Genomic DNA, 24,298 nt, shown 5'->3' with positions numbered 1-24,298 from the left:
TTGGTGACTCTGCCTTTACTTCTAAATTTTTAAGTAAAGTCCCTAATTGAGCTAAAAGGTACTGTTCAAATTTATGTCTGAGTATATAAGCACCAGAGCACTTAAAAGTTTCTTATGGCCATGGTTTTAAACATGTAAACCGGTTTTTCCTCCCCAGTTTTTTCTTTTTCATTTTGCCAGAAACTCCGCTCAGTTTTGACAGAATTGAAATTGCTTTTTTTTTCCTTCTTAAAACCATTACATATTTGGGAGTTTTTGCTAAAATCAATCTTGTTAAGGTGTAATTGGTTTTTTAACTAAAAGGATACTTTATAAGCTTGGTCTCTGGATTTCTTCAAGTATTCATAAACACCACATCAAAGGGAATAAAGGGCAAGACTGTTGGGAGCCACGCCTGTGACTGGAGGAGCAGGGCACTGCAATTCCAGTAGCAGAAAGGGGGTCTGGCAGTGAAGCTTTGTACCCCTTTAATAGGAGAGCAAGGTCCATAACAACTTTCAGGGTATTAGGGCTGACTTGAGGCACACCAAGGAGTCTTGAGCAGCTTGTAGTAAGAGCAATTTTGAAACTGGAAGTCAAAATCTTATGAAAATGAATGCTGAAAACTACTTTTACATGTAATTAGAAAAAATGAAATACTATTAGGTGAAGGAAAAAATAGAAAGTACGGGTAGCCAATGTGAAAGCCATGAAAAGCCATAAATGATCAAGGGCGCCACTAAACAGGGCCTCCTTGGGGATGTCTTAGTCTTATGAAACTGGACACCAGGTCCATGACCAGGTCTCCAGAAGTCTCTCATAAAGGCTAACTGGGTTTGAACCATGTGACTCTTCAGGACAGGGACCCTGATTCCCCAACTCCTAAGAATATAGGGAATAGTTTAGGTTCACATAAGAAGTTTCCAGAGACCAACCACTTGATTCAAGTCACTGAAAGAACCTTTGGGCTCTAATTAACTGGTCTTGAAGCCTTAGAGGTTGGGTCCAAAAATTAAGAATTTGAAAACAACTGGTAAACCTACCAGAATGGAACCCTTAAATATTTAACTGTTAGCTATACGAGAGACACCCATAGAGGTGGAACTCAGGTGGCCGGATTACCTGCCTTGACTCATTCTCACAGGAGGTAATCTCTAGTGTCTTCAGGTGCGGAACTGCTCAGACGGAATAACCTAAAAAGTGGGTACCTCAGGAATTCAGTTCAATTCTGTCAAGGTAAGGTCCTCCAAAGAACACCACTCCTGGTCAGGGACACCAGCAGGAAAGACAGGGTCAGGCATAAACGTTCCTACAGGATCCCCATTAAGCAGGCTTTTAACAGCCTAGGATATGAGTGGACTCCCTGCCCAAGGGGGAGTTACTCTTGAGGCAGAGCTGTTAAGCTGTGTAGAGATTGTTATAAAACTACAAAGGGTTTAGAGGGATAGTTCTGGCCAAAGTACAGGACTTAAAGAATTACGGAACTTCACTGAGCTATCTCCTAAAATTGGTGAGGAGCAGATGAATTATTGGTCTTGCTGGGAGGCACTGTCTAGAGACAGTCATCCCTCATCTGTTTATCAAGTCTTGACAGACCTTTGTGCTCTACTTTCTTCTTCTGCCCCTCCTGCTTATAGCCCTTCTGAAGCTCCCCTTCATATAACAAAAGTTCAAGAAACTGAACCCAGTTTTTCTGCTGATAGACAAAGTACATCAAGCAGCAGGGGGAAGTCTTGTGTATATATTAAGAAACATCATCCCTTTAAACCTTCAGACCTCTCTACGTGGAGGAAAGATACCCCTAGATTTGATCAGGATCCTGTTGCAGTTATTGATCAATTTAAGGCTATCTTTTGTGGCTATAATCCAGCTTGTAGTGATGCGACAGATCTCATGGAGACTCTATCATCTCCAGGAGGAGCAGGTGTTATTGAAGTCATGAACAGACAAACTGTGGGTTCGAGAGGTCAGGGAACCTGGGATCAGCCCACATAGTTTGCACAACTGTAACAGGCCAGGGACACTTTACTTAGCGGTACAGAACCGTTTGCAGAAAGACCAGACAATTTCAGTAAATTTCAAGAGACTGTCCAAGAAGGAGATGAGACTCTCCTTGAGATTATATAAGAGTGGAAAGTGTTATGCTAGATCAGATCCTCTAAACCAATGGGATGCAGGATTATTAATGCAGTCTTTGTTAATCATTGCCTAAAATTAAGGAATTCTTTCTCAAGTACTGCCTAGGCTGGCATGAAAAATCCACAGGGGAACATAAGGCAATTGCGCAGTACAATGCTGATACACAATCAAAGGATTGTGGTTCCATGCAGATCTCCCTGCAACACTCCCATACTGCCTGTTAAGAAACCTAAAGCAGGCCCTGATGGCAAACCTGCTTACAGGTTTGTTCAAGATTTGTGTGTCATCAATGCATATGTTACACCAAGACATCCTGTGGTGCCTAACCCTGCCACATTGTTTCTTCTATTCCCCATGATGCCACCTGTTATACAGTAATAAATCTGTGTGCTGTATTTTTTAGTATTCCTATAAGTCCCAAATCCAGATACGTGTTTGCATTTACTTGGAATAATCAGCAATGGACATAGACTTGTTTGCCTCAAGGTTATGTTGAGTCTTCTACTTTGTTCTCTCAAATTTTACAGCAGGATTTAGTCTCTACTGTCTTCACAGACTCAGTTTTAGTCCAATATATTGATGACCTTCTATTAGCCTCACCTACTGCTGATATCTGCCAGAGGGATAGTCATCATCTTCTCCTCCAGCTCTACCACTGTGGACACAAGGTCTCCAGGTCAAAGTACTGCTCCAACAGTCATAAAGATAAAAGAAAAGGATTTGTGGATCCATTGCTCACATGTAAAACCTGTGCAGTTTTGGGGTCAATTTTCTTAGGGGATTTTTCTAAGGGCTTTCTTAATAAGACTCTTTCAGATGTAAAGGAATAACCTTTGCCCCAATGGGTATGGATGTTTTTCATTATTTTAGTAGTTTTTAACCTGGTACTTTTATATTTTACAATGGCACTCAATGGATTAAGACTCTATCATACTTTGGTTGTATTTTTAATGTTGTTAACCTAATGCTTGCCATGGAGATATTTTTCCTTTAAATTATCTGTGTCCTTGTAAAGGGAAGGTAAAGGAAGTTTCCTTATTTCCTTTCCAATGGATAGAAACTGCCTGCTATTTAGTAGTTCCAACATTCTTATTGTTTTTCACCATGAAATGAAGATCAAGAAAGGCTACTCAGAGACACAAGCCTCCCTTGACATACATTCCAGTGCTAATGGTAGCCTCAATGCCTCTGTTTTGTACAGGTATCTACCCCATTAAGCTGAAAAGGATGGAAGTCTTATTTGTGATCCTAACACAATGTGCCGGAAGCAAAATGATGGATTCTCTTTTTTGCCACTCCAGAAAGTATTCTTCCCCTGCCAAGGGAATAATGGTTACGAGCGGTACTGCAACCTATCTGGGGAGATGCAAATATTTTCAAGGAGGGGGCACCTCAGATCATGAGGAATGTCTGGGGTCCACTTCACTGAAGGGGGCAGGTCCCTTTAATAAAATGTTTTGGCACAGAGCTTTGCCTCAGTTTCCCTCTTTAGTAGTTCAGGGTGATTCTCACCCATATTAGGATACTTTATCATTACAAGTATTTGAAGACAAAAAGAAGGAAATGGATAGAGTCTGGTTCATCCAGTGGCCTTGCGCTGGAATTTGTGAGACATTCTTATTTATACATTCTTATAGGCAGCAAACAGCAAAAAAGAATAAAATGACACTGAAAAAGTTTATGCCCTGAACATGATTTAATTTCTAACTCACACAAGGCTATCTTGAAATTTTAAAGTATGCTATCTATACAATATGCAATAAGTAGGTTAAAATTCACTTAGGGCTCCTGGTTAGTACATTACTAATTGGGGTGTCTCGCATCTATGAGATGATCAAGATGCAAGTAAAAAGAGCTAAAAAAGGCGACCAGGACAGCAGGTGCTACTAAATTGCATCAATCAGCTTAAGCTGCAGGACAAATGTGATCATTACTTACATATTCATTACTTCCACACCTGCTTTGGCAGCAGCACTTGGCACTACAAATCCTGATCCAGTCTGAGCATAGATAGTTGTGATAGCCAGGAATGCTGCCCCTGAAAATGTGTAAGACAATAAAGCTGATTAATAATAAAGCTATGACTAAGAAGACCAGTAAATATGGTGGAATGAGAAGAAGCCTAGCTCTCTTTCACAATTTTCAGCAAAGACTGAGGAAGAGCAACTGACCATGGAAAATGCAAGGAGAAATTATAGTAGGTATCTTTTTCCAGTCCAGGTCAGCACAATCAGAGGTAGAAACCTTCCAGTATGGGAATGGGACTAGGGTCTTTAGCTGTGTAACTGAGGCAAAAACAATGACCAAAAAAAGCCCAGAAATCATATCTCAAGAAATCAGGGGGGCAGCTAGGTGGCGCAATAGATAGAGCTCTGGCCTTGGAGTCAGGAGGATCTTAGTTCAAATTTGACCTCAGACACTTGACACTTACTAGCTGTGTGACCCTGGGCAAGTCACTTAACCCCAACTGCCTCACCAAAAAAAAAAAAAAGAAATGAAATCATGAATAAAAACTGCCTTGATCTAACAGAACCTGTCAGTCAATAAGCATTTATTCATCACCTGCTATGTATCAGGAACTGCGCTAAGTGCTGGGGATACAACAGAAGGCAAAAGACAGTTCTTACCCTCAAAACTCACAATACAATGGGGAAGACACAAGTGATAGACAGGATAAATAGAGGAAATAATCTACAGAAGGAAAGCACTAGAATTAAGAGGGTTTGGGAGAGGCTTCCTGTAGAAGACAGGGAAGCCAGAAAGCAGAGAAGTCAGAAGGCAGAGAAGCCAGAAGGCAGAGATGAGAAGGGAAAGAAAAGTGAATATAGAAAGAATACACCAGTTATCTCTTGAAAGAAACTCTAAAATAAACAACTAGACATATAATATACAAAATCCAGAGCTTTCAAGACAAAGAAAAAAAAACTGTAAGCCACAAGAAAGAAAGAGTTCAAGAGATCACACAAGACTTGGCAGCTAGAGCTTGTAAGATGACATTCTAAAAAGCAAAAGTTAAAGGTCTGAAATCACGAATATTTTAGCTGGCAAAATTACGTATAATCCTAAAGAAAGGAAATAGACCTTTCATAAAACAAGAGGACTCCCAATCATTCCTGATAAAAAGACCAGAGCTGACTAGAAACTAAGAAATGCAAGCACAGGAGTCAAATATAAAAAGGTAAATACATTTGAGCAATTGGAAGAGATTATTACAAGGATGAAGTGCTTACATGCTAATAAAGGAAGAAAAAAACAAGTGTCCTTCCAGAAACCAAACGTCATCAAGGATCAAAAAAAAGAGTTAAATAAAACAGAAGACGTGGGAGTGATTGTATTATATTTTGATCATCTTAAGAAATAAAAGGAAGGATAAAAAATAATAAACCAGAGAAGAAAGGGAAAGAAAGGGGGTGGGGCTTGCTACCCTCCCATATCCAAGGCACATAAGAAGATTTATCATGGAGGAAGGGGTGGAGGGGGTGAACTTCGCTTTCATTTGAACCAGACAAAAACAAGCAGAACACATATGCACACATACATAAACACATACATACAGATTTTGGTATAGAAATACATTCAACTGAAAAGGGAAACAAAGGAACTGTTAAGAGACAACATGGAGAATAAAAATAAGGACAAATTCAAGGAAGGACTGATCATAAACAAAACAAACTCCAATCCTGGAATGTGGATCATGAAAGGAAGTTAAAAAGAAAGAAAGGGTAAGAAACTGTGATGTGGGGGAAGGAAAGAAAAGAGGGTCACAGGAGAAGAAACAGAGAGCATCAAATATAGATCAGTAGTGCTGAACACATGTCTCCTCTTTCATCACCCTCATCTTGATAAATGGAGAAATTGGGGACTAAGAAAGTAAAAAAGTGTTAGAGGATAATACTGAGGAAAATGCACAATTAACAATCATAATATGAGTGTGAATGGGACAAACTCATCCATAAAATGGAAGATAATAGCAGAATGGATCAGAAAGCAGACGCCAATACTTACGTTATTTACAAGAAACAAACTTGTAATATAAAGATTTATACAGTTAAAATAATAAGCTACAGCACTATGTTCCAGGTGAACACAAAAAAGAAGGGGTAGAAATTACTATCTCAGATAAGGCAACAGTAAAAACATACTTTATTAAAAGAAATAAATGAGTAAACTACATAATGCTTAAAGGAACCACAGATAATGAATTAATGCCAGTTCTTTATATATACACACACCAAATGACATTGCATCTAAATACTTGAAAAATTTAAAAATGTATAGGGAAAAATAGTAAAACTCCAACAGTTTAAGACCTAATGTACCCCCCTCTTAGACATAAACAAATCCAACAAAAAATAAACAAGAAAGAAAAATAAATTTATTTCCAAATAAAATTTTAGAAAGTTAGATATGACAAACCTCTGGTGACTAATGAATGGGAATAGAAAGGAAATATAACTGGGTGTATATGTACATATATATATACACACACACATATATATGCATACATACACAGATACACACATATACATATATCTCAGGAGTACATGGAACTTTTATAAAAATTGACCACTGACCATGTATTAGAGCATAAAAATCACACAGAGAAAAACAGAAATATTAAACATATCCTATACAAGAAAATTAGATTCAATAACAGACCTTTTGAAAAAAGCATTAAAAATTGGAGACTAAATAACTTCATTCTAAAGAATTGGTAGGGGGCAGCTAGGTGGCGCAGTGGATAGAGCACTGACCCTGGATTCAGGAGGACCTGAGTTTAAATTTGGCCTCAGACACATAACACTTACTAGTAATGTGACCCCAGGCAAGTCACTTAACCCCACTGCCTAACCAAAAAAAAAAAAAAGAAGAAGAAGAAGAAGAAGAATTGGTGGGTGTAAAGAACAAGTTATAAAGTAAGAGTAAGAATAATAGCTACCATTTATATAGCACCTACACTGTGCTAAGCACTTTACAAATATTATCTCATTTGATCCTCACAAAACCCTGGGAGGTAGGTGCTTATTATTATCCTCATTTTATGGATGAGAAAATTGAGGCAAACAGAGGAATCAACATAGAATTTCATCAAAGAAAATGACAACATTGTGACAGCCTACCAGAACTTTAAGGATACTGCTAAAGTAGTCTTTAGGAGAAAGTTTGTATCTTTAAGCACTTTCATCAGCCAAACAGAGAAAAAACAGTTCAATAAATTAGGCATGAAACTTTTTAAGATATCTAGAAAAGTAACAAATAACAAAACATCAACACAGAAATTCTGAAATCCTGAAAAAGAAATGAACAAAATTGAAAACAAAAATATTGAATTTATACATGAAAATAAATTTATATATAACATTTCTTAAAATTAAACATAAAATATTAGTAATGTGATTTTTAAAAATATAACCAAATTACTAGTATCAAAAATAAAAAGGCGGGGCAACTACAGTGGATAGTACAGTGGATAGAGCACCAGCCCTGGATTCAGCAAGACCTGAGTTCAATGTGGCAGCTAGGTGGCGCAGTGGATACAGCACCAGCCCTGAAGTCAGGAGGACCTGAGCTCAAATCCAGCCTCAAACTGAACACCTGACACTTACTAGCTGTGTGACCCTGGGCAAGTCACTTAACCCTACTGCCTCGCCCCCCCCCCCAAAAAAAATACATAAAAAAAATTCACAAAAGTAATGAAGAAACACCAGAAATTATCAGAAACTATTCTACCCACAAAGAAATAAATGAACACACAAATGAAACCCGCATAGTTTAAAACTAGTCAAGAAAGAAGCAAACTGGAAAAAAAGCTGCAGTAAGTTTCTCTGACAAAGATCTTAATATTCAACACATACTGTGAAACTGATTCAAATTTGTAGGAACAAGAACCATTAAAAAGAAGAAATTCAAGCTATCAATAATAATATAAAAATTCTCTAAATCATTAATAAATAGAGAAATACAAATTAAGCAACTCAGAGGTCCCACCTCACACTATTCAGGTTGGCAGAGTTGATTTTTTTTTAAAGGAAAATTATAACTATTGGAAGGACTGAAAGAAAGCAGACACACCAATGGACTTTTGTTCTGTCTATGACCTGGTTGACCCATTCTGGACAACAATTTAAAATTTTGTGTGAAACACTGGTTTATACTTAATTTCTGTCACACTGTTGTCCAATTTCCCCACGAGTCCCACACTGTGCATTGTCTAACCAGGAATACCACTAATGGGCCTATACTCCCAAAGAGATCAAAGCAAGAAGAAAATGACTCGTGTACAAAAATATTTATAGCTGCTCCTTTTGTAGTAACAAAGAATTGGAAACCAAGGTGATACCCATCTACTGGTGAATGGATGAACAAATCATGATATATAAATGCAATGGAATATTATTAAGAAATAAAGAAATGGAAAAAAAGAAATAAAGAAATTGATAGTAAAGGAGAATCCTGAGAAAATTTCTATGAACTGATACAGAGAAAACTGAGTAGCATCAAGAGAACAATTTATACACTAACAAATTATAAAGAAAAATACTTGAGAATTCTGAACAAGGCAATGAATGACCAACTATGATTGCTGAGGACTGATAATGAAGTCTTTTATCCATCTCCTGACCAAGAAATAACTGCCTCAAGATACAGAATCAGATACACATATTTAGACACAACCAATCTGGGGATCTGTTTTGATTGACTATGATTACCTGTTACAAGGGTTTTATTTTTCTTTTTTCTTTTCCAATACAGGAGGGGAATTGGGAGAATGAAGAGGAGAATAGGGATAGGGTAGGAGAAAGAAAGAAAACAAGATTATGGAATTATCTTTTTTTTTCTAATGCAAGGAAGAAAACAAAGCAAAGTCAGAAAGAGACTCAGACAAGCAGGAGAAATTTGAAAACTACAGGTTGAACTTAACCTGCTTAAAAAGAAAAGCAAGTTGTATATAATATGGATCTGCAGTTTCAGGTACAATCTTATTAAGTTCTACTATACATATGGAAATACCCATTTTATTTAATATTTGTTAAATTCCAAATAAATATAAATTTTAAAATAAATAAAAATTATCTTATGTCTCTAGTCAATAGAATGAAATCTTCTTGAGGACAGAGACCATTTTTCATTTTTGTCATTGTATTCTCAGTGCCTAATAGTGCCTTACATGTTAGTATCCTGAAGAAAATGGAATATCCTTCTAGTGGTGCAGTGGGAGATTGATTCAGTAGCAGACTGGGCAAGCACTATGCACAAATGCTGACAGGTTCCCCAAGAAGACTAAGCCCTCATAGTAAGCTGAAGGAAGCTTGGAAAAGGTCTTTTCCCCCTCACTGGAACCCCAAGGTTCTCTCCCAGTCCCAAGTCATGAATATCACTGGAGTCCAGTATCTAGTTTGCTGCCTAACACCACTCTTCTGCACTCTGAGGAAAGGACCTTTTTATGTTTCTGACTTCAGATTAAATATAGAGCTAGCTCTCACTTTTCAAATTCAATGTCTGGATTATACAAGGATGGCCTTTTTGTTAATTAGTCAATAAATATTTATTAAGCTGGTCACTATGCCAGATACAAAGACAAAAACATAGTCCCTACCCTCAAGGAGCTCACATTCTAATGGAGGAGGCAACATGCAAAAAAAAAAGAAAAAAATGTACATATAATATCTACACAGTGTAAATGGAAGGTAACCTCAAAGGCAAAGCCTTAGAGGTAGGAGAAGAGACATCAGGAAAGGTTCCCTATTGAAAGTAGAATTTCAGTGGAGTCTTGAGGGAAGGCAGGGGTCTACTATACTATGAACAGAATCAGGCCCACGTTTGCCTACACAACTCTTAAGAATTCTTTTTTGTCGATCCCTTTACTATAGCCTACATCTAAAGACAGTTCTCTTTTCAGGTTTCTTAGAATGCTTGGATGTTGTTCTGCTCTTAATTTAAAGTCCTGACTTTCTTTGGTAATTGCGCCTTTGAGCATTTAATAGAGACCAGGAAGCATTTCTCTCAAAAACACCCTTTTTCAGAGAAGAAAGAATAAGAGTTCTTCAGTGAGGCCATGCCAGGATTAGCTTCTCCAAATGAAAATGACTGTTTTTTCTTGTTTTTGTTTGTTTCATGCCACCAGAATATAAACTTTCTGGCCAATAAGTCCGCTCCAAGGCAAAGCACCCTGAGTGCCTCCAATCATGGGTCAGTTGATTAATAACTATCTGGCCAACAGGAATGAAGATGGATCCAACAGGAAGAAATGGTCAGTAGAAAGAGTATCCAAGTCAGGTCACCATGATACAGCTGGGTCTTTATGGTAAGGAAAGTATAAATAGGCTGCTCTAGTAGAAATTTGCCTTCAAACCCAACCTAGCAAGAGGATTGAGTGAATCACTGCTTCTTTCCTCAAGGTAGTTCTGGACAGAAGGTAGGGAAGGGAACAAGTATTTATGAAGTAACTACTATGTCCCAGGCATTGTGCCAAGTGCTTTACAAATACTATCTTATTTAATCTAAACAACAACCCGAGAAGTAGGTGCTATTATTATCCCCATTTAGATGAGGAAATTGAGGCAGACAAAGGTTAAATGGCTTGCCCAAGGTCACAAATCTAGTTAAGTATCCTGAGGCCAGGTTAAAACTCAGGGATTCAACTAAAGGGATTCAACTAGGTCTCTTCAAGCTCTACACCTGTGATCCCAGGATCTTGCAGCAGGAATCCCTATATAGGATGGTCTTAACGCGCAATCAAGTTAAATCAAGCATATGAGCTTAACTAATATAGACAAATTAGAATTTAATCAGTCTGAACAAAGAGTACTTTGCTATTCTTGTTATATATACATATGTATATATAACTATTGTTATAAAAAAAGTGCTCTGGATGTTGAGGGATGCGAATCTAATACTTTATTTTCACACCCCCAAGACTGGGTTAGTAAAATATATTCTGCTTTTGTTTATACAGGGCGTCCCAAAAGTCTTAGTCCTGTTTTATACTAGTAAAGGTTTTTTTAAAAAAAAAAAAAAAAAAAGTTCAGTTAAGCTTTAATAGCTTAATAATAGCTAAGAGCTAACTAGATTGCTTACTATGTGCCAGGCACTGTGCTAAGCACTTTACAATTATTATCTCATTTCACCTTCACAATAACCCTAGGAGGTAGGGTCTATTTTTATCCCCATTTTATAGATGAGGAAACTGAGTCAAGTAGATATTAAATGACTTGCCCTGGATCACACAGCTAGTTAGTATCTGACTCCAGCCAGCACTCTGTGCCACCTAGCTACACTAACACTTTTGGGACCCTGGAGATCACCTTTAAGATTTACAAACTACTTCTGCTGAAGAATCTCAGTGGGGTAGACAGTCTAAAGTTCTATTATCCCCCTTTTACAATGAGGAAAACATGGCTCATAAAGGTCAAAAAACTTGCTTATGATCACACAGCTGGAATTCAAACACTGCGGAGCAGAAAAGTATTAAGACTGAAAGTGAGAAAACATGGATTTTAGTCCTATTTCTCTCACTCAGTCCCTGCACAACCTTGGACAGGCTGATTCATCTCTGGGTCTCAATTTCCTCACCTGTAAGACAGAAGTAGGACTATATGACCTCCAAGGGTACTTCTAGCTCTAATATTCTATGATTTTTAAGACCTTAAGTTGAGTGTTCTTTCCATTATATCATAATGCATTGTCTGACTTACCAACACATACTCTACAAATAAAGCATTATAATGTCAAAATCATCACCAGAGGATACCTATGCAATGTTATTGTGAACATTACATCATATGAGACCCTGTGTAATGTTGGATGCTACATATATTCCCCAGGAAGTACAGACTGTTGTCCCTAGGCAGCCAGGTAGCTCAGTGGACAGAGCACTGAGCCTGAAGTCAGGAAGACCTGAGTTCAAATCCATATTCTTACTAGCTGTGTGATCCTGGGAAAGTTACTTAACCTCTGTCTGCCTCAGTTTCCTCAACTGTAAAAAGGGGATAATGATAGCAACTACCACCCTGTGTTGTTGTGAGGATGAAATGAGCTGGGATTTATAAAGGGCTTAGCACAACGCCTGGCATGTAGTAGGTACCTAATTAAGGCTTGTTTCTTTCCTTCAATAGAGATACAAGTACTTAGGGCATGTCTCACCCATGCCCCATGTCCTCTTCTATCTAACTGTATCTAGATATAATGCGAGATGCTTAAGAAGACTATCGTACTTGCTGGGAAGAACACACTCACCATTAAAAGCTGCCTCCCTTGAACAATCTACTGTAGCTAAGGAAAGTGAAGATCCAAGTACTTCCATAAGAACTATCACTAAGTCTAACACCCACCATTGTCTCCACTGTATCCACATGTTTTAGCTTTTGTAGTTTAGTTTGTTTTGTTTTTTCACTTGTGTGCTATACTTTGCAAGATTCTGTGAAAAGCACAAAAGACCTTGTCTAGAGTCCTCAAAGTGTTTACCTGATTTCACAAGGAGTTGAGGAGAGAGGAATATATTCCTTGAAACCATAAGCAATTGCAGGCAACATATAAATCTTTTCCTTTCTCATTCCTTCCATCTTCTGGCTCCCTTTTGATGACATTGTCTCATAGGCCACTCTTTTCAACATTGATGATACTTTCACTCATTCCCCCATTTCAATCAATGAGTCAAAGGAATATTCCTTGTTCCCTATTGTCACTTCCAGGCTTCCCCTCTACCACCATGACTCAGTAACCTCTCCTCCTTTGAGGTTCACTTAAGCCAAACAAAAGTCTGTTGTCTACTGACCTCTAGGACTATTCACCTTCTTTCCCCAATGAGATCAGTATCTGGTTTTCAGACTCTCTCCTCTCCAACTTGTACCTTCATACTGATACACCAGCAAATTATCCCCTGTATCATCCCCATTCTCTCACTCAGCTTCTCACTTATAATCTCTCCTTGTCTACTGGCTGCTTTCCTACTGTCTACAAACATATCCATGTCTCCCCATCCCTAAAAATCCTCCACTTGATTCATCCATACTCTCTGGTTATTGTCCTATATTTCTCCTCTCTTTTGTGGCTAAACTCCTTGAGAAGGTCATCTGCCATATACACTTCTACTTCTTTTCTTCTCATTCTCTTGACTCTCTATAGTCTGGCTTCCAACCACATCATTCACCCCAAACTGCTCTCTCCCAAACTGCCAGTGATCTGTTAAGTGACTAATCCAATGACCTTTTTCTCCAACCTCATCCTTTCATGACTTCTTCTACAGCCTTTAATACTGTTAACCTCTTCTTCTTGATACTTTCTATCCTCTAGGTTTTCATAAAACCTCTATTCTGATTTTATCATATCTGACTGCTCCTTCTCAATTTCCTTGGCTGGATCTTTGTCCATGTCACACCTTCTGTGACAGACTGCTATAGCTCTATCCTGGGTCCTCTTGTCTTCTCTATCTACTTCATTTGGTGATTTTTATCTGCTCCCATGGGTTTAATCATCATCTTTATGCAGATGATTTTAATCTCCTTACCCAGCCCTAACCTTGTTCCTGAAGTCCAGTCTCACGTCTCCAACTGCCCAGTAGACATCTTGGACTGGATGTTCCTTAGACATTTGAAACTCAGCATGTCCAAAACTAAATTCATCTTTACCCCTAAACTCTCCCCTCTTCCTAAGTTCCCCATTACTAGCACCACCATCCTCCCAGTCACCCAGGTTTACAACCTAGGTGTCATCCTTGACTCCTCATTCTCTCTCATCCCACCCATATGCAATTCTTGTCAAGGACTATTGATTTTGTAACATCTCTCATATACACCTCCTTCACTACTCTGACATTCCCACCACAATAGTATACAATATCATTTCCCTCCTAGACTATTATAGTAGCCTGCTTGTTGTTCTGCCTGCCTCAAGTCTCTCTTCATGCCAGCCCAATCTCCACTCCAAGTGATCTTCCCAAATTACAGGTCTAACCATTGTACTCCTCTATTCAAGCTAATAGTTCCCAATTACCTCTAACATAAAATTAAATATAACTTTAAATATAATCAAAGATATGATATATAAAATTAAATCTAGTTTTTGGCTTTTCAACCAAATATAAAATCTTATTTGGCTTTTAAAGCCCTTCATAATCTGGTCCCCTCCTACCTTTCCAGCCTTATTCTATACTTACTCTTACGTACTCTACAGTCCAATGACACCGGCCTTCTTGTAGTTCCTTGCACAAATCACTTCCATCTCTAGACTCTTTGATTTCCTTTGGCTGGGCTCCAAGCCTGAAATTCTCTCCCTCATCATCTCCACTTCCTGGCTTCTTTTGAAACCTAGTTAAAAACCCACCTTCTACAAGAAGCCTTTCCTCTACTGATTATCTCCAATTTATCCCGTGTATCACTTGTTTGTACATAACTGTTTACATGATGTCTCACCCATTTCGCTGAAACCTACTTGACAGTAGAGGCCGTCTTTTCCTTTCTTTCTATCCCCAGTGCCTATCACAGTATCTGGCACACAGTGGGCACTTAACAAATGCTTTCTGACTGACAATAACTAAATGATAATCGCATGATATGGACAATAAATGCTATAGGAATTCAAAGGCAATAACCGTGGATGATCAGTGAAGATTTCATGGAGGAAGCAGAATAGGAATGATGGGTAAGATTTGGACCTAAGAGAAGAGGGAAAAAATGAGAATGAAGACAGAGAGGTTAAGAGCAACCTTAATGTGTCTGCAGCAAAACAGAGAGGCGACTGTTCAGGAGCTCTAGGAAATAACGATGAATAGACAAAGGGAGGTCAGATCATGGAGTACCTGAGGAAGATACTGGCTAAAAACAACTTTTGTGAGCTCTGTAATAAATGGCCTAACTGTATATTGCATTACCTTTATTCAACAAATTGTGAAGTCTGAGTAAAAGACAGGATGACAAAAAAACAAAAACAAAAACTGGTATGGATTATTAAATTTTTAAAATCTGGCTGAAAGACCAGTCTAAATGTATTTTATTTACTTCTATTCTTCTAATAACTCTGGTCTTGGATGTTATTGTTAAATACCTAATGTCCCTAAGAGGTTTTTTTAGAATTCTTTTTGCTACTGGGTGGATTAACTTAACTGGTTGGATTTTCCCCTACTCATTTTGTTTGCATTCTTTACCACAAGGGTAAACTTTCATAGAAACATAGATTTAGAGTTGGAAGACACTGGAGAGATCATTAAGCCTAACCTCCTCATTTTCCAGATGAGGAAACACAGACACCCCAAGGCTAAGTGACTTCCTCAAGACCACAGTCAAAAAACTTGTCCTGAAAGCCCAAATCCAATGCATTTTCCCTTGCTCTGGGATCTGTTCGTTTCAATGACAATTCTCATTACAGAATATTTTAAAGTCACTTTTCTTTTTTTTTACATTTGAGGAATAATGTCTCTAAATCTTTTCTGTTTTACTGATATTTTTTGTTTCTTCCCTTTCCCCTACTCTGGCTTCTTTGAGCTCTCCTCTCCTGCTCTCTAGCATAAAGCCTCCCAAGATGTTCTTGTCATTGTAGACAGTAAATCAATCCTCCAGATTATCTAAGCAATTAAATGCCTACGTGAATGCATAATGATAATATTAATAATAAGACTGCATTTTAAAAGTAATTTTTTGGCTTTTCCAAGCACTTTCATATCCATCATAGACTTTTATTTGTGGCAACCTTATGTGGTAGCTAAGGGAATTATTATTATCATTCCTGCTTTATAGATGAAGGAGCAAAAAAGCAGAGAAAGTTTAACAGATTTGTCCAGCATGCAAAGTATGCTTATCCAATCCGAAAATGGTAAAATGCTTGGAGAGATGACAAAATTAGGATCCAAAAGGGTTTCAACAGGCTGAAACAATGAATCAAAGCTATGTCACTGTGACACTGTGACAATTTCAGAGCTAGAAGTGGCAATCTAGCCCAACTCATACTCAAGAGAATCCCCAGTACAAGACTAACTTGGTTTTGCAAGGTAAAACCAAGACCAATGGGGGGATATTTTAGGGAGGCAAGAGGTTCCAGGAATAAAGTGAAACACGGCCAGGCATAGTATTACATACCTGGAATCCATACTACTGGAGAGGCTGAGGTTGGGGGACTGCTTAATTCTAGTTCAGTGCTCCAGAGCAGAGATCAGCTTTTCTGATTTAAGGTGGCTCACTTGGTGTCTCCTCATTCTGACTAGGGCTGTGTTCCTGAACTATTTATTTTGGTTATTTTACTCAACTTGTCTGGCATCCTGACTCAGATGTCTGCCCCTGGCCTCTGCATTAGCCTCTGATATCTGACACCAGACACTCTACTCCCCAACCAAAGTTTTGTCTTTTATTCTCAACGAATAAGATAAAGCCAAGGCAACAATGACCTCAGCCAGAAGTCTTACTTAATTTTAATTTAGACTCATGTACTGTAAGAGCCAATAGGCGATAACAGGACCATAGATCTGGAGTTCACAGGGACCTCAGAGGTAATCTAGTCTAAGCCCCTCATTTTACAGGTGAGTGAAGTGAAGGCCAGGGAAGTGTAGTCACTAGCCTAGAGGAATCTTCCTGATTCTAGGCCCTGTGCTCTCTCCACTGTGCCACCTAGCTGCCACTGGCTGTCATACAATTGAAAATTATAAAAATGAAATGAGAAATAAATGAATGATGAAAAAATTATTTTAGAAAACTCCATGAAAAATAAACTCAATGAGACATATAATCACATCATGCATTATTATGCTGGTTAAGAAAAAAAATCCTTACATCAAATATTTTTGATGTCTAAGATGTCTAGGGAATTAATACAGACATAGTGTAAGGTTTATGTTGATAAACAATATTCACAGCAGTATTATTCTTAATAGCAAAAACCTGTGAACCCACACATCCAATAACTGAGAAACGGTTAAACAAACCATAGCATAGGTATGTAGTTTCACAAGAAATTATAAATATGAAGACTATAAAGAAATATGAGGAATAACAAAGAGGATGCCACCAGGCAGACACAGACACAGCCTTGGAACCAGAATACGGTCCTCCCAAAGGCCCAGCCCCACGCCGCTTCCAGTCACCCAGTAGTATCCTGTCTATATAATGCTGGCCTCATGGTAGCTGAGCATAGGATAGCAACTCCCTAGATGTTCCTAAAACTGTCTACCTAAAATATGACATCAGATACACTGCTTTAAGTTTAAAAAATTGCAATCAGGAAGAAATTAAAGCTTATCTGTAGTCATATGAAAAAATGCTCTAAATCACTATTGATTAGAGACAACGTAAATCAAAACAACTCTGAGGTACCACATCACACCTATCAGATTGGCTAACATGACAAAAAAGGAAATGATAAATGTTGGAGCTGTGAGAAAACTGAAACATTAATGCATTGTTGGTGGAGTTGTGAACTGGTCCAACCATTTTGGAGAGGAATTTGGAACTATGCTCAAAGGGCTATAAAAATGTGCATACCCTTTGACTTGGCAATACCACTTCTAGGTCTGTAACCCAAAGAGATCATAAAAATAGGAAAAGGATCTACATGTACAAAAATATTTATAGCTGCTCTTTCTGTGGTAACAAAGAATTGGAAATTGAGGGGATGCCCATTAATTGGGGAATGGCTGAACAAGTTGTGGAATATGAATGTAATGGAATACTATTGTGCTACAAGAAATGATGAGCAGGCTGACTTCAGAAAAATCTGGAAAGACTTGTACGAACTGATGCTGAGTAAAGTGAGTAGAACCAGGAGAACGTTGTACGCAGTAACAGTCATGTTGTGTGATGACTAACTTTGATAGACTTAGCTCTTCTCAGTAATGCAAGGATCTAAGACATCTCTAAAAGTCTCATGACAGAAAATGCTATCCACATCCAGAGAAAGAACTATGGAGCTTGAATGCAGATAGAAGCATACTATTTGCTCTTTTTTTCCTCTTCTGTTTGGTTTTGTTTCTTCCTTCTTGTGGTTCTTTACAACAGGATTAATGTGAAAATATGTTTAATAGGAATGTATGCATAGAGCCTATATCAGATTGCACGCTGTCTTGGGGAGGGAGGCAAAGAAGGAGGAGGAGAAAATTTAAAACTCAAAAGCTTATGGAAGTGAATGTTGAAAACTAAAAATAAATTAATTTTAAAAATGCCATCAGAGAAGTACCCATCCAGCAGTAAAACATATAAACCAATATGTGGGTCTAATGGAAAAAATATTACAATGAATGCTATTTTTGCAAGTCCATTAAGGAGAAGAGAAGAGTTCAAGTGGTACACTTTGGCCAGGATAGCAAGAAACTTAGCCAGACAACAACCTCATGAATTAACAGAAGAGAAGCCTAATAGCTAATGGTCTCACTCCAGCATCCTTTTCCCCACCAGCACCCACATTATGGCACGACACACAACCTGATCCATTAGTTTGTGCTTTGGATTCTACTCAATAACTCTGTTCCTGCTGCCATCTCTTTCATGTCATCCTGCTCCTATCCTCATCCCAGTATTCTGTGGCAACAAGAAGCAGAACTCAACTGTGCCCACCCACTTCCAGAGGAGGGAAAGGTATAACAAGGCAGACTACTACAATGTAGCAACACTTAGTCCTTGCCCCAAGTAACTTTACAGAGACTGTTCTGACCTAGCTGGATGCCCATTCCTTTTAATTTTGGGTTGCTGTAGCCCCTTTCACACGCTGGTATCCTGCCCCTCTCCTTCCTTAGTTCTTTGGCTGAGGCTGGTGTTAAATGAATTCCACAAAGTAGGAGTAGTCTGAAACACCTTAGAGGTTTAAACCCTATTGCATCTGCCATAAAATGAGAGTTGGAAAATGTGCAATAAACAAATATAAAGGAAAGAAAAACCTGAAATTGCCAAAGATCTTAAAAGGAAGAAAATTAAGCTAAGAACTCAAAACACAAGCAAATAAAATGAAAAATATTTAAAATGGAAGAGAAAATGGTTATAGAGATATCTAAACAATTGCAAAGAACTCTAAATACTGCAAGACAAAGGAAATTGAAGCAACACCCATTTAGGATTCTATGTATTCCCAAGAGAATATGGAAGGATAGCAGGATGTTCCTATGTGGTTCAAGGGAAAAATAAGAATCTTGAGAGAATCTGAAAGCAAACAAATGGCTTGTACAGAAGTAATTAGAAGAACAGAAGAACCTGAATCTGCTTTGGCAGGTATGGGTAGAATTCCTGAACAAACAAATGCTAAAGAGGTTCATGGGAGGAAAAATGGACAATTCTGATTACATAAAATTTAAATTTGTGCACAAGTAAAACCAACTGAGCTAAAATTAGAAGAAAAACAGGGAACAGGGAGGAGGGAGGACTCTTTGCAATTATCTGATTAAGGATCTAATTTCTAAGATATGTGGGGAACTTTATAAGAAATTATAATAACATAATATAATATAATAATTTATGAGAATAAGAACCATTCCCCAATTGATAAATGTTCCAAGGATATGAATAAACAGTACTATGAACTGGTCCAACCATTCTGGGAAACAATTTGGAACTATGCCCAAAGTCTTTTTAAACTGTGCATACCCTTTAACCCAGTGATACCACTACTGGATATATACCCAAAGAGATTAAAGAAAGAAGAAAAGAATTCATTTATAGCAGCTCTTTTTGTAGTAGTAAAGAATTAAAGCATGGTGTTCACCAACTGAAGAATGTCTGAACAAGTTATGGTCAAATAAATGTAATTGGATGCTATTGCACTGTAAGAATTGATGACGGAGTTGTTGTCAGAGAAACCTGAGAAGACTCATATGAACCAGGAGTAAGATTTATACAATAACAATACGGTACACATAATCAATTTTGACAGATTTAGGAACTCTGATCAACACAATAACCAACCACAGTTCCAGAAGACTCATGATGAAACATATTATCCACCTCCAGATAGAAAAGTGATGGACTCAAGAGTGCAATTTAATGTTTATGTGTGTGTTTGTTTTTCTTTATTGGACATAGCCAAGTTTGGAATTTGTTTTGCTTGATCTTATGTCTTTGATTTAGGCTTGTTTTTTTCTTTTTTTCTCAAAGGGAATAGTTGTAGAGAGAGATAAGAGGGAGAGAATTCAAATCTGAAAATAAAGTCGAGCTTTTAAAATAAAAAGGAATGATTTTTAAAATATTACATGATAAAATCGTATTCCCTGAGACCTTAGCCTTGTGACAACATGCCGCAATCAATCAGTCCATAGGCTTTAGAATGTAAAAAAGTCCTTGATTAGCTAGTATAACATTGAATAGGAAAAGCACTTGGACTCATTAAAGGAACTTCAGAACACTCTGTGGGCCATGTATAAAACCAGAGAATTCTTCAGAACCCAAGAGACTAGAGAATAAGCAGAGAGCAATGACCTTTCCACCTAAATTCCCCGAGAGGAAAGACTGTCTTGATTTTCTGTGTATCCTCAGTACTTTGCACACAATACAATCTTAATACATGCTTCATCATTCACTTTCATTAATTCAGAATGAAGTAAGCAGAATCAGGGAAACAATACACACTATAACAATGTAAATAGAAAGAATAAAAATAATGAAACAGAACACTATGTAATAATAATGATCAGGTTTGGCCTTAGAGAAGAGTTGGGAAAAAGTACTTTCTTCCCTTGCCTGCAGATATAGGGATTTTGCATATACTGTCAAACATTGTAGACAAGTGAGTTAGTTTTTGGTTTTTTTCTAAGCTTTTTTTTCTTTCTTTTAAAATTTATACTACAAGAAATGATTTGATGGTATGGGTTGGAGAGGAGAGAATATATTCAAAAGTGATGCATGATAAAAACAAAAAGCATCCATTAAAAATAGACAGGCCCCAGCCTTGTAAGAACATGCCTCAATTGATCTACCATTCATAGGCTTTAGACTTAGAATGAAATTTTTAAATAAAGTTTATATAGAGTTGTATTTCTTTTAATAATTAGTAAATATACAATTATAACAATCATTGCTTTTCGGTATTCTTTTTAATTTCAGTTCTTCTCTTATTTGCTTCATTTTTATCTTTTATTACTTTCCAGCTACTTGACAGTTTATATTGATTGTTAGAAATTAAAACTATTTTTAAAAATTAAAATAAGAAAATGGGAAGACACATGAGGTGATACAGAATGAGAACAATACGTTTGTTTCATTTTCCATTCTGATTGGTATATTTAAATGTTTATGATAAAATTTTCAAAGAAAGATTCATTTCTAACATGATACTAACAACTTATTTGCAAACAAATATGCTTTTTCAGAATGCAAAATTCTATCAGGTTGCAAGGCACTATCCTTCAAAATTATACTGAAAACATAATGATTTAAAATGGTAGAGTTTTTATCTTTGAAACCAACTGCTATACAAAGGAGAGAAAAAGAAGGAAAATATAAGGAGAATTAGTACTTCAGGGGAGACAGAAGAGGCACCAACCCTGACAAAGTCAAGAGATTTGGATTCTAGATTTAGCTCTGCCACTTGCTTTGTGACACACAGAGCAAGTTCAATTCTCAGGGCCTCAGTTTTGCCATCTGTAAAATGAGGAGTTGAACTGGAAAATCTCTACAATCCCTTCCTGAGTTTAAGGGGATGAAAATAATCTCATTAGCTTGTGCTCCAACAGCTAAGAACATCATAACTACTGCTTCCAATCTGGGCAACTTACACTTGATCTCCTTTTGTGTAAAGTAAATTGCACAGTGAGAGTGAAGCCAAGATGGTGGAGAAAAGGCAGAGACTCACCTGAGCTCTCCCAAATTCCCCCCAAACAACTTTAAGTAATGCCTCAAAATGAATTCTGGAGTAGCAGAAAACACAAAAAGACAGGGTGGAACAAATTTCCAGTCTAAGACAACTTAGAAGATTGACAAGAAAGGTCTGTCACATCAGAGTGAAAGTAGAGCACAGGCCAGCACAGGAAATGCCCCCACCAAGCCAGAGGCAGGCCTTGGAGGCAGCTGAATCAGCAACAGAGGTTTCTGGAGCTCCCAGCCCCTATATGATAAGGGGGTCAGACAACTAGCCAAAAGGAAATTACAGTGATTCCTTTACTGGTACTGTGTTCAGGGTTCTGTTGCATTACCCCCATGCAGATCCAGTTTGCAGTCCTGGGTCACAGTCTCAAGGCAAGAAGGAGGAGTATCAGCATACCAGAGCTTACAGCCATAGGGGAGTGGGGGACCCTGGTCACAGTTCCAGGGTGGAAAAAAGTGCTTAGAACATCTCCCCTTAGATCATACCATCTTGGAAGAAGTGAAAACTTACAGACATCCAGAATCAGCTCTAAAAACAGCTGTACAAAAAACCTGAAGCTTGGGACAGTGCCCCCTTCACATTGGGAACAGATCCCAACTTTAATATAAAGTTAAAAGTCAAGACATAGGCTGGAAAATACGCAGACAACAAAAAAAGAAGTTGACCATAGCAAGATACTATAGTGACAAGGAAGATCAAAACATAAACTCAGAAGACAACAAAGATGAAACTGCTATATCCAAAGCCTCAAAGAAAAAAATGTGAATTGGTCTCAGACCCAAAAAAGAATTCCTCAAAGAGCTCAAAAATATTTTAAAAATCAATGAGAACCAGAAGAACGTTGTACACTGTAACAGCCACATTGTGCGATGACTAATGTTGATAGACTTAGCCCTTCCTTCAGCAATGCAAGGATCTAAAACATCTCCAAAGGCCTTATGATGGAAAATGCTATCCACGTCCAAAGAAAGAACCATGGCATTCGAATGCAGATCGAAGGATACTATTTGCTATTTTTTTCTTCTGTTTTGTTTTGTTTTCTCTTTCTTGTGGTTCCTCCTATTGGTTCTAAATCTTCCTTACAACATCACTAATGTGAAAATGTGTTTAATCAGAATGTATATGGATAGCCTATATCAGATTGCGAGACGTCTTGGGGAGGGAAGGAAGGGGAGAAAAATTTTAAATTCAAAAGCTTATGGAAGTGATTGTTGATAAATTAAAATAAGTTAATAAAAAAAATTTTAAATCAAAGAGGTAGAGAAAAAATGGGGGAGGGGAAAATGAGAGGGATGCAAAAAAAATCATGAAAAAAGTCAACAGCTTGGCAAAAAAGGTGCGCACACACGCACACACACACACACACACACAAAACACCCTAAAACCAAATTAGGCCAAATGGTAAAAGAGACACAAAAATCCAATGAAGAGAAGAACTTCTTAAAAAGGAGTATTGCTGAAATGGAAAAAGATATATAAAATTAACTGAGGAGAACTTCTTAAAAAGCACAATTGGAGGGCAGCTAGGTGGCGCAGTGGATAGAGAGCACCGGCCCTGGATTCAGGAGGACCTGAGTTCAAATCCAGCCTCAGATACATAACACTATCTATAACTGTGTGACCCTGGGCAAGTCACTTAACCCCATTGCCTAGCAAAAACAAAAAAAAATAAAAAAATTAAAAAAAAAAAGCAAAATTGGTCACATGGAAAAGGAGGTAAAAAAAGTTCACTGAACAAAATAGTTCCTTAAAAATTAGAATTGGGCAAGTGGAAGCTAATGATTCCATAAGACATCAAGAAACAATAAAACAAAGAATAAAAAAATAGAACACGTGAAATATCTCATTGGAAAAACAACGGACCTAGAAAACAGATCCAGGAGAAATAAATTTAAGAATTATTGGACCATGTGGAAGGAAGCCAAGATAAAAAAAAAAAAGAGCCTAGACATCATTATTTCAAGAAATTGCCAAGGAAAATTGTCCTTGTATTCTAGAACCAGAAAGTAAAATATAAAAGTGAAAGAATCTATCAATCATCTCCTTAAAGAGATTCTAAAATGCAAACTCAAATTCCACAGCTTCTGAGTCAAGGAGAAAATCATGGAAGCAGTCAGAAAGAAACAATTCAAATATCATAGAGCGACAGTCAGGACAACACAAGATCTAGCAGCTTCTATATTAAAGAATTGGAAGGCTTGGAATATGATGTTCCAGAGGGTAAAGAAGCTAGGATTATAACCAAGAATCACCTACCCAGTAAAACTGAGCATAATTCAGCTGAGGAAAAATGGATATTTAGTGAAATAGAGGACTTTCAAGCAGTCCTAATGAAAAGACCAGAGAGGAATAGAAAAATCTGACTTTCAAATATAAGACTCAATAGAAACATAAAAAGGTAAATGGGAAAGAGAAA

General features: G+C 37.6%; 1 protein-coding gene across 1 annotated transcript in view; it reads right to left on the bottom strand.

The window, feature by feature from the left end:
- Positions 1–24,298, bottom strand: part of DECR1 (2,4-dienoyl-CoA reductase 1) — a 64,713-nt gene that overhangs the window by 11,204 nt on the left and 29,211 nt on the right. The window contains exon 6 of the mRNA XM_027847095.1: positions 4,057–4,156. Within this exon, the coding sequence (XP_027702896.1) occupies positions 4,057–4,156 (100 nt within the window). The remainder of the gene's footprint in view (positions 1–4,056; positions 4,157–24,298) is intronic.

This window comes from Vombatus ursinus, unplaced genomic scaffold (assembly GCF_900497805.2).
Source record: "Vombatus ursinus unplaced genomic scaffold, bare-nosed wombat genome assembly UNPS02000577.1, whole genome shotgun sequence".
NCBI classification, from domain to species: domain Eukaryota; kingdom Metazoa; phylum Chordata; class Mammalia; order Diprotodontia; family Vombatidae; genus Vombatus; species Vombatus ursinus.
Note: the sequence above shows the minus strand (reverse complement) of the source record. Positions and strands in the feature narration are given on the sequence as shown.